The sequence below is a fragment of the Rhinoderma darwinii genome, chromosome 5 (genome assembly GCF_050947455.1).
Source record: "Rhinoderma darwinii isolate aRhiDar2 chromosome 5, aRhiDar2.hap1, whole genome shotgun sequence".
Classification (NCBI taxonomy): Eukaryota; Metazoa; Chordata; class Amphibia; order Anura; family Rhinodermatidae; genus Rhinoderma; species Rhinoderma darwinii.
In genome coordinates, this window is record NC_134691.1 from 307,208,076 (window position 1) to 307,220,294 (window position 12,219).

Consider the following 12,219-nt stretch of genomic DNA (forward strand, 5'->3'; position numbering starts at 1 on the left):
CTGGTGCGGGGGGGTGCAATCATTCTATAGAGCACCCCAGCACATTTGATCTGAAATTGGCGGTGGTCACAGACTCCATGAGATTTTCCGACATGTACTTGTCATTTTTGGTTGGACTTCCCCTTTAACCCCTTAATGACCGGCCTATTTTAAACCTTAATGACCAAGCCATTTTTTAAGTTTTTCCATCGTCGCATTCCAAGAACTATAACCTTTTTATTTTTGCGTCGACATAGCTGTATAAGGTCTTGTTTTTGCGGGACAAGTTGTACTTTTTAATAGCACCATTTTGGGGGGACATTATTTATTGATTAACTTTTATTAACTTTTTTTTTGGGGGGGGGGGGGGGGGGAATAGAAAAAAACCTGAAATTTTGCCACTCTTTTTCGCGTCTTAAATCAATGGCGTTTACCGTGTGATATAAATAACACAATAACTTTATTCAGCGGGTTGTTACGATTGCAACGATACCAAATTTGTATAGTTTTTGTATGTTTTACTACTTTTAGGCTATATTCACACGGAGTATTTTGGGGGAGGAATATCTGCCTCAAAATTCCGTTTGGAACTTTGAGGCAGATATTCCTCTCCCTGCACGCCGATTTTCGCGGCAATTATCGCGCCGTTTTTCGCCCGCGGCCATTGAGCGCCGCGGGCATAAAACAGCGAGAAATACGCTTTCTCCTGCCTCCCATTGAAGTCAATGGGAGGTCAGAGGCGGAAGCGCCCGAAGATAGGGCATGTCGCTTCTTTTTCCCGCGAGGCAGTTTTACTGCTCGCGGGAAAAAGACGCCGACGCCTCCCATTGAAATCAATGGGAGGCGTTCTCGGGCCGTTTTTGCCGAGTTTTGCGACGCGGTTTCCGCGTCCAAAAACTCGGCAAAATACCCCGTGTGAACATAGCCTAACACAGTAAATACGCTTTTTTTTCAAAATTATTTGTTTTTGTGTCTCCATATTTGAAGAGCCGTAAAGTTTTTATTTTTTCGCCGATGCGGTTGTATGAGGGCTTTTTTTTGCGGGAAGACTTGTAGTTTTTATTGGTACCATTTTGGAGTAGATGCGACTTTTTGATCACTTTTTATTAAATTTTTTTAAAGTCAGTAAGTATTCACAGAAAACAGCAATTTTTCCATAGTTTTTAATTATTTTTTTACAGCGTTCACCGTGCGGGTTAAACAATGTAATAGATTTATAGTCGGGGTCGTTATGGACGCGGCAATACCAAATATGTGTAACTTTTGTTTTGTTTTATTAATAGTAAAGCATTTTGTAAGGGGAAAAGCTGGGTTTTTCATTTTTTTTTAAATTAACTTTATTAAACTTTTTTTTTACTAGTCCCACTAGGGGACTTTAATATGCGATTCTCCGATCGCTATTATAATACACTGCAATACTTCTGTATTGCAGTGTATTATGCCTGTCCGTTTAAAACGGACAGGCATCTGCTAGGTCATGCCTCCAGCATGATCTAGCAGGCATTCATTAATGGCAGACCTGGGGGCCTTTATTAGGCCCCCGGCTGCCATTAGAGACACACAGACACTCGGCGATCGTATCGCCGGGTGTCGGTGGGAGGGGGCTCCCTCTCTCCAAAACCACTCAGATGCGGTGCATGCTATTGCGCACCGCATCTGAAGGGTTAAACGGGTGAGATCGATACTTATATCGATCTCACACGGCAGAGCAGGGACGCCCCCAGCCCTCAGCTGCCTCTGGCAGCTGAGAGCAGGGAGATTTGACTCTGTTTACTTTATCCTGATGCAGTGCCGTAAAAAGGCACATGCATCAGAATAAAGCCCGATAGTGGCCGCCGTTAAAAGGCGTATTGGCGGTCACTAACGGGTTAAAAGGTACTCACACTTCACATTTATATGTGTAACACAACGGCCGCAACTTGCACCTTTAGGCCGGATTCAACAAGCGTGAGTTTTGCGCGCGCAAAAAATGTGGCATTTTGCGTGCGAAAAAGGTCCGTGTGTCATCAGCATATGCTGCGTGGCTGCGTGATTTTCGCGCAACCGGCATCATTATGACACTGTTTTTATGTTTGTAAACAGAAAAGCTGCTGCTGCTGCCGCCGGCCATCTCGCCAGCTTGTAACCTAGCAACAGCATAAATTCAGATGGACGACACTTATACATGTGTACCTTTATAGGGGGGAGGCATATGAGGAACGGGGACACTGCCCACTACTGGAGGGATTTTTTTTTTCCCAATAATACATAATTGCAGTAATAATCATAATAAATTAAATTCCACAACTTAGTACAAAGTCTAGATAATAATCCACAAGTCTCTGTTCAACACAATTTATCAAATGTAGGATAAAGCGGCTGGATTCCGATTATACAAGAAACACCAAAACAAGCGCTGACAGATTGGATTTCTGTGGTCATTAAAAATGGATGGACTTCATTTATTAGACGTTAGGAAGCACGCGGGGGACAAGCAGGCCAACATAAAGATGACGGAGCAGAAAAGAAGGAAGGCTCAGCAATAGACCAGCTCCAGCACACGGCAATAACATCAGGCACAGCAACATCCGACTGGAGCAGAATGGATTTCTTGCTCTTTTCCAAAGGGCCAGGAAATATGTGATGACTTCGTGATGATCAAGTGCACTTAGAAAAGGCGCTTGTATTAACCCAACAATCTGTAAGAGTCGACATACTTTGTTCAATCTGTGAATCATGTTGCAAGAGTTAAATATTTATAATTTTTTACATGCCAGTTTCTAAAAAAAGGAAACGCCTGCAAAAAAGAAGTGCATGTCACTTCATGAGCTGTTTTTAGAGCCGTTTTTCATTAACTCTATAGAAAAACAGCTCTAAAAACAGCTGTAAAAAATGCGACTTTGAATAAAAAACGTCTGAAAATCAGGAGTGGTTTTCCCTTGAACACAGCACCGTATTTTCAGACGTTTGAGTTTGTGTGCGAACATACCCTTATTGCGTGAGAATTTTTCGCAGAGTGTGGATGAGATTTGATAAAATCTAATTCATTTTGCTGCTACTGTAAACGCTGCGGCATTTTTGCACGGATAATCCAGTAAGAAATTCCACAGCGTATCTGGTCTGTGGGAACATTCCCTAAGGTTTTGTACACCGTGCAGATTTAGTACAGATTTTGCATGCACTTTAAGCCAAAACCAGAATTAGATAGGTCCATTAAAAAGGATCATCTTTTTAGGTTCCGTTCTTGTCCTAAAAACATACATGCAAATCTGCACCATGTGAACAAGGCCTAAGGGTATGTGCACACGATGAGAGGCTTTTACGTCTGAAAAGACAGACTGTTTTCAGGAGAAAACAGCTGCCTCGTTTCAGACGTAAATGCTCCTCCTCGCATTTTGCGAGGCTTCTCTGACAGCCGTAAATTTTGAGCTGCTCTTCATGGAGTTCAATGAACGACGGCTGAAATTACGTCTGAAAGAAGTGTCCTGCACTTCTTTTGACGAGGCTGTATTTTTACGCGTTGTCGTTTGACAGCTGTCAAACGACGACGCACAGTACGTCGGCAAACCCATTCAGATGAATGGGCAGATGTTTGCCGACGTATTGTAGCCCTATTTTCAGACGAAAAACGAGGCATAGTACGCCTCATTTACGTCTGAAAATAGGTTGTGTGAACCCAGCCTAAGGGTGACTTCACACGTTGCGTATTTGTTGTGGATTTTCTGTGCACATTCCGCACTGAAAATCAGCAATACAGTGTACATAAAGAGTTGTTTGTTTTTTGTTTTTTTAAATCCCATCCACACGTATAAGTAAAAATCAGCGCAGAATTCAGAGCGTGCTGCAGACTTTCAAATTCACAGCAGGTCAATTCTGCAGCAGATTAGTTGTGGATTTTCAACACTGCATTGCTAAGGGTAAATCAAAGGGTGAAACCCAACGCAAATCTGTGTCATGGTCATGTGATGGACAGATTCTTGGATAGTCAAAAAACACAGCCCTGATAAACATACTGTAACAAGACCTGACCATGTACAGAATTGTATCCGCTGGATGTTAACAATGTAGGTTACTACTAAATAACAACAAGCAGAGATCTTGAAACCAGTGAGGAATACAGAACGTATGTTGGGAAATTGTATGACTTAATTATATAAATAACATTAATTTGCTGAAACCGGACAGCCCCTTTTAGTGTATGTGTACACGGCTTATTTTCAGCAGTTTTTCGGGCTGGAAACACGACAGAAAAAAAAACGGAAGCTGTGCGCCTCCAAACATCTGCCCATTCATTTCAATGGGAAAAACAGGGTTTCATTGTTTTATGCGGCCATTTGAAAAACACTGCGTAAAAAATGCCCCGTAAAAAGAAGTGCATGTCGCTTCTTGAGTAGTTTTACGTTGTGTCAATAGAAAAACAGCTCCAAAAACAGGCGCAAAAAAACATGTTTGTGGTTTCAAAAACGGCTGAAAATCAGAGGCTGTTTTCCCTTGTTTTTGCTCCGTATTTTACAGCCGTTTTGTTTTGCGTGTGAACATACCCTCCGGATAGAAAGCTTTTTTCACAAAACCGTCAGTGCAGATTGTCACTGGATCCCTCCGTATCTCTGTGTCTCCATATCCTAAGTTCATAAGTCAAGGAGACAGAGCATTATCAGGGGTTACAGTACACAGTCCTCTCCATATACAGCGACAAGACTGCAAGATAAAGTGATGGGAGATAATTATCTACAGCACATCACAAGCAAACCTGGGCAGCTGCCAAACAGGAACTCCTCACTCTGTGCCAATAAAGTTCTCCTATATACACCAGGTGACACCCCTAGCACAGACAAGGTATTCAATCAGTAATCCATAGCCCCATAGGAGAATAGTGTACGTCAACATGGGCAGAGCTCAAGGCCATACAGCGCCAGTCACGCCATGCAGGCACATACACAAATTCCCTACAGTTATTTCTAATATTGAAATCACTCCCTTAGCAAGCAGGCGCAGGCCAATAATAGATCAGGGCAGCAGCACGGAAGTTATTTCTCATGGCTTCTGTCAGCCGACACAAGCTGTTTTATGGCAGCCTAAGGCTGGGTTCACACGACCTATTTTCAGACGTAAACGAGGCGTATTATGCCTCGTTTTACGTCTGAAAATAGGGCTACAATACGTCGGCAAACATCTGCCCATTCATTTGAATGGGTTTGCCGACGTACTGTGCAGACGACCTGTTATTTACGCGTCGTCGTTTGACAGCTGTCAAACGACGACGCGTAAAAATACAGCCTCGTCAAAAGAAGTGCAGGACACTTCTTTGGACGTTTTTGGAGCTGTTTTCTCATAGACTCCAATGAAAACAGCTCCAAAAACGGGCGTAAAAAACGGCGCGAAAAACACGAGTTGGTCAAAAAACGTCTGAAAAGCAGGGTCTGTTTTCCCTTGAAAACAGCTCTGTATTTTCAGACGTTTTTGGTCACTACGTGTGCACATACCCTCAATCTGCAGCCAATTACAGGCTTCCGTCAAACAGCAACCTGTATTCTGTTGACTGAATTGCAAAGCAGCGACGGAGCATTTGAAGTCCCTGCTGCTACTCAGACATGTTATTGAATCGCTCCCTCTAATAACGGGAGGTTGTCTGATGATTTTTAGGGAATTGCCATATACACAATTACCTAATATACAATAGCAGGGTAAAGGGTTTTTACACTAGATACAAGTGTGATCTGTGTTTTTCTGACCCCGAAGAATAGGGGGTGCCAAGCCTCAGCTCACCCTGTAAGGCAGAATTTGTCGTTTCCATAACTCCCATAAATAACACACAAACTAAGTAAATTTGGTCACAAACCCAGCAAATTACAGTTGGTGACTAATGCTTTATGTATCCCTGAAATACTACACCCTTCATTCCACATTATCAGGGCACTTTCATGACGGAGCGTCTGATGTTCAGTGGATGGACCTCGGCTCTGTATCAGCAGTATTGATCCCCCTATGGAGCTTCTCTAAAGAATATAGTAAACGACCACATAAATAACTATGACCTAATTATAATATAGATGTTCTCATTAGATTCAGTCCATTGGCCACTGAAGCCTCTCCCCACTAGCCCTGCAGGACCAACATGTAACAGTCTGTAACCTGGTATACTCTGACATTATCCATCCGATTACAGGTCATTGATATGTCCACTGGATTTTTTAACTTCCTCCAGCAACACCGTATTCTACCTATTTTTTGGTGAAAGGTGCCCATATACATTAGAGGGAAGTTGGCCTAATTCACCAGTTTTTTGGAGGATTGATGTTTATGCGGGTGCCCCTACTTTCCCTCCAACATCAGATGATGAGGGGAAAAAAAAAAAAAAGTACCGGGCACGTATGATTTCAAACACTTACCGACCCTTGGTGCCAGGCGAGTCTGGTAGCTACTTATTCCCCTCTACTAAACGTAAACACATGCAAAGTCAGCTGAGCCGACACTGCATGCGTATGGGGGAGCCGGAAACAGCATTTGGCCCGACAGCTAATGAAAAAGTGGATGGGCACCTTAAAGGAAGAGTGTCCAATAATAACATATTATGGAATTGCTACTTATACAATACCCCAGTATGTTCTTTAAAGGGGTATAACATTGTTTTTTAACATTTTGCCAATCTGGAGAATGAAGAAACAGAGGCATTTCTCCTGCACAGTGGCACTACCAGTCACCCGCTGTACAGGGTACTGCAAGTTCAAGTGAATGGGGCTGTTCTGGCAGTTCCCTGCACAGCGGTTGTTAGAAGTATCGCTGTGCAGGGAAGAAAAAAAAAAGAAAAAAAGGAAGGAGTCTCATTCCTAAACAGAGTGGGGGAGTCCAACGGGTTAGAAAGAAAAGGAGTGTCCTGACAAAATGCCAACACTTTCTTTGGTAGGAAAACCCCTTTAAAGTGTCTCTGTAAAATGATGAGTGGCCCGGGGTCACTGGGATGTCATCAATACTGCGGGTCCACGCTATAGACGGCTGAAGTTTCCTTGTAGCAAGGACCGGCGTTATAGTAAATACGGCTCATGAAATTCCGGTCATCTTGTCCATGACAGAAGATCAGACCCAGAACTTAGGGAATGACTTAACCCTTACAATGCAAAAAAGTTAGTTGCTAAGCCTCAAGCCAATACTTAGCCCCTCCCCAAAGTCAGACCTGTGAAACCAGTTTGTCATTTCTAAGGTCAGGGGTTATTTGAGAAGCTCACATATACAAGAGAAATGCAAACCGAACTGCTGCAGAACCTCCCAGAATCAAATTCCTAGTTATGCCTATAGGTAGGAGGCCCGCTGCAACTTGAAAGGAACGATGCAATTTTGTGAATTTTTCTTATCCCCATACAAACCAATAGAAACTGTGTGTAACCGTGGTATGCCATTTCCATGGGGTACAACTCGCCTAGAAGCAGATGAGGACAAATCTCAGATAGACAATGCACCGAGAAATTTGCTGCTGGCCTCTAAGTTTGAGTTATTGAGGTCTATGGATTTATTATTGTAAGGCCCATGCAACATGTCAGCCCCCACATCGCTGACGCAGCCCACTTAACTCAAGCCTAGTCTATGGGCCACAACATCGCATGGCATAAGCCTAACCCCAATCCTTAATCGCATTCAGTTCTCCTGCCCTCATATGCTTTACTAACATGATACCTGGACTAGCAGGAAGAACACGCCAACACCTACACCAGCGTATTACTAACATGCAACAGAGCAATCTTAGCCGAAAAAGGTAAACACAGAAGATGTTGCATGCCCAATATTCACCCAAAAAGGGCACACAGCACGATCATACACATTGTCAATGGGTGAAAAACAAATACACTTTAATATGCAACATATATTTGAATGAACTACGCAATTTTCTAGGACACAGATTGATAGCGTTGGCTTTTTTTTTTTTTTTTAGAAAGCGGTTGATAAGTCACATATAGCACAATGTATTTACCGAATATCTCCATGACGGCAGAAACGGCAGGATAAACCAGATGTAATACATCCTGGATGTGCGGCAGATTCTAGTGCAGATTTAACGCAAATCTAGCCTTTTCTGCTAATCAAAAGGGTAAAATCCGCAATGAAAACCCGCAACGTGTGAACTCTGCCGCCATCAAGGTGCGCCATTCAACATTACGACCAATTTATCGCACAAACCTTAGACAAGAGCCCTAAAAACCTGCAACAGAAGAGTTAATAACGCGTTGACGGGCACTTACCCAGGCTGGCAGGTCTGCAGTACCGATGCTGTGTTTTACCGTCTTCTCTTCGTTTTCCAAGAACGCCAGAGCCCTGTGCAGCCTGGAACTTTTATTCCCTTTATTTTTCCTAAACCACATAAGCAAGACCAGAGCAATGAGTAACCAGCTGAAGCTCAGACCAAAGTATCCCAGCACATACACAGGGAAAATCAGCACAAAAGTCTTGACAAACTGGTACAAGAGTCCGGCAACATCCACACTGATCATGCCAGGCTCCTCAGTGGGCATAGCCGGGGGGACGCCAGGGCTCCCAGTCCCCTCCTGTATGCCCTCGTCCTGGGTCATCCTGCTCACACGTACAATGTGACTAGAGTTTAGATTCCTGCAAATATCTCCCCTCCTCCTGCAGACAGCAGCTCAACCAACATCAGGAGCTGCCCCCTCCACAGGCTTCGTCTGCTTGTGATGAGCTGTCCCTGACCACTGCCATGCACATCCACTGCAGACCTGGCTCCCAGTCACTCACTCCCTGCCCGTCCTGCTATGCCCCGCCTGCTACAGGATGTGTGCAAGAAGAGGCGCGCACACTTTTATTTTTTTGAACTTTTTTTTTTTGCCTTCAACCAGCTTTATTTAAACCCTTATTGGCAAAAGTACTGCTGTAATCAGTTACATTCGTTTTTAATAAGTAACATGCGAATACGTATCAGATAAAGGTATGCAGGTATCCATGGTACCACACACACAAACACAACAGTGAATCATCAAGAATAAATAAACGCACAGACTCCTTTATATGGATGATAATAATGGCCACCGTCTCTTAATTTGGTGTTTTATATTACAGCCAATATTTGAAGGAGTTTGCTCATGAGGACAAACCATGTCCATGTGCCTTATTAGGTCATAGAGGGTGATCCCCCCTGCTTGGCGTGCCCCCTTTTTTGCCCCTGAATGGAGAGCAGCTTGGTGGGACCCGGCCAGTCCATGTATTATATGGACAGGAATTCATTTGAATAGCAGCCATGTAATACTACATTTCAGGGGAGATTAAAATACACATAAAGGGTTATAATAGTGGCCACTGTATAGACCCCACAACTGGGGGGCTGTTGGCTGCTTATATAATCCTTCTGAAATGTGCAGTTGGAGATGGCGGAGGATGAGCCCTGGCAATTGGCAGCTCTTTTCAGACCAGTGTTGCCACGAGAACGCTTGGCAACACTAATTAGAGGAAAGGAAAGCCACTTTCAAACAAGGCTCCTCCTCCTCCTCCGCAAGTGCTGCCCAATGACAGGGCACTTTATCCCTTGGCAACATGCGATGTAACTTTACGTGACAGCCGCCAAGGGGGAGTATAGTGCCCTACTGAGTGCACTCCATACACGGCAGGTGTGGTCAGTAACAAACAGCCTACACCTCACTGCAACAGCTGGGATTGGAGATAACTCCGATCCCAGCCGTTTAACAACTTAGATGCTGATATCACTAGAGATGAGTGTATGATGCTGACTGGTCACTGATTGGTCAGCGTCATACACGTAAACACGCCCAGTTAAAAACACAATACACGCCCAGTTGGACATAACGAAAAAAAAACGCCCAGTTGTCCATTTCAAACCTCATTTGCATATATATAAAATAGCTCATAACTTGGCCAAAAATGAACGTTTTTAAAAAAAACAAAACGTTACTGTTATCTACATTGCAGCGCCGATCACATGCAATAGGAGATAGAGATTTCAGAATCTGGTGACAGAGCCTCTTTAAGAAAGAGGGGGCCACTCCCCATCAACAGCCTATCCCCTCCCCCCCCCGGGCCGGCGACGCGATCGTGGGGTGCCTATGGCTGTCATGGCTGCCTGGGGGCCTAATGAAAGTCTACAGGTCTTTGTCTTCCTATTAAGCAAGAGGCAGGGCCTAATAGGAGCCGGTAAAAAAAAAAACACAATATACTGAAATACATACAATATGTATTGCAGTATATTGTGCAAGCGATCCAACGATTACTTCTTCAAGTCACATACGGGGACCAATAAATAAAAGTAATATATAAATATATATATATATAATTCTAATATAACGTTATTTAACGTGCACACTGGACGCTATAAAAAACTTCAGAAAATAGAGCGGACCCAGCTGACCAAACCCAAAATAAAGTTCTCTTACCAATCATTATCCTCCGCCATCAGTTCCTGCTCCTTTGTTTTAGTTATATGCTAGCGGGCAAGCCCCCTCCAATCAGACATTTATGTTATATCCCACTGATGTGAAGGTACACCTTTGGAGCCAGAGGCGTAGATATAGGGGGTGCAGAGCTAGCAATCACACCTGGGCCCTGGTGCCTGAGTGGACCCAAATCCCCCCTCCCAGAGCCGGCATTAGGTGGGGACAAGCTGGGCAATTGCCCAGGGCCCCCATCTTCCCAGGGCCTCCATCCCAGTGGCGGAACAACCACTATACAGTAGCAGTCATAGCGGCTGCTACGAGGCATGCTACGAGGATGTCACGGGCACCCTCATGCCTGGTGGCGTCGCTAGCACCTGGGGAGCCCCCGGAGCTAGCGACTGCCACATTCAATTATATCTGCGTCTTCAGGACGCAGATACAATTGAATACTACGGTGGAGCCGCTCCCTGCTCCTCCATACAATAGGCTACAGGCCATGTTAGGCCTGCAGCCTATAAGACGCTGTGACAGAATCCATGGGCAGGCCGGCTTGAGGGCATCACTGTATCACGCCAGCCTACGCAAGTGTCCCGTCTCGGCATCTCGAAGCTGTGGAGCAGCTCCGTTCGTCGCGTGAACGGGGCTGTAATGGCATGACTTACCCTCCAGTGGCCGCAACACCAGCACATGCGGCTGCACTACCCCACTGCCTCTCCTAGGGTGCGCACCTGTATTGCTCCCTACCCAATCCTGACGCACCCTGGATTATAAAAAAGGACTCTGCCCTTTTCCTCCTTGCCTGAGCATTGTTGTGTCTTCCCATGTCCGTTTGCAAATGGTCCCTTAGTTGTATCCAGTGTTCCCTATAAGGTGTGCGGCTTCCACGATCCGCCCACTCACTAAACTTTAAAGCCTGCGCACTGTCACGGGCGGCTGCAGGTCACGTTAGGCCTGCAGCCTATAAGGTGCTGGGAGTCACGCAGGCCGGCGTGATGACGTCACATCATCACGCCAGTCTGCGCATTCGTCCCGCCAGAGAAGCAGTGTAGTGTTCCGTCTGTCGCAGGAACGTGGCAAGGCTTGTAAAATCGTGTTTTTTTTTTAAAGGAACTGTGTGGCAGTATATACAGGGAGAGGGAGGGCTGTGTAGTGCTATATACAAGGGGAGGAGGGGGGCTTTGTAGCGCTATATACAAGGGAGAGGGGGCTGTGTAGCGCTATATACAAGGGGAGGAGCGGGGCTGTGTAGCGCTATATACAAGGGGAGAGGGGGGCTGTGTAGCGCTATATACAAGGGGAGAGGGGGGCTGTGTAACGCTATATACAAGGGGAGAGGGGGGCTGTGTAGCGCTATATACAAGGGGAGAGGGGGCTGTGTAGCGCTATATACAAGGGGAGGAGGGGGCTGTGTAGCGCTATATACAGGGGGAGGGGGGCTGTGTAGCGCTATATAACAGGTGGAGGAGGGGTGCTGTGTAGCACTATATACAACGGGAGAGGGGCTGTGTAACACTATATACAGCGGGAGGAAATTGCTGTGCAGCGCTATATACACGGAAAGGAGGGGGCTGTGTAGCACTATATACAAGGAGGAATTGCTGTGTAGCACTATATACAACGGGAGAGGGGCTGTGTAACACTATATACAGCGGGAGAAAATTGCTGTGCAGCGCTATATACACGGAAAGGAGGGGGCTGTGTAGCACTATATACAAGGAGGAATTGCTGTGTAGCACTATATACAAGGGGAGGGGGACTGTGTAGCACTATATACACAAGGGGAAGAGGGGGGCTGTGTATCACTATATACAAGGGGAGGGGGGGGTCTTTGTGGCACTATCTGCAGGGGGGTCTGTGTGGCACTATCTACAGAAGG

At 45.3% G+C, this 12,219-nt stretch overlaps 1 protein-coding gene across 3 annotated transcripts in view; it reads right to left on the reverse strand.

The window, feature by feature from the left end:
• Positions 1-8,718, reverse strand: part of ESYT2 (extended synaptotagmin 2) — a 110,332-nt gene extending 101,614 nt beyond the window's left edge. For all 3 annotated transcript variants that reach the window (XM_075827410.1, XM_075827409.1, XM_075827408.1), the window contains exon 1: positions 8,190-8,718. In XM_075827410.1, coding sequence (XP_075683525.1) covers positions 8,190-8,516 — 327 coding nt within the window. In that variant the 5' untranslated portion in view covers positions 8,517-8,718. The remainder of the gene's footprint in view (positions 1-8,189) is intronic.
• Between the last annotated feature and the right edge of the window lie 3,501 nt (positions 8,719-12,219).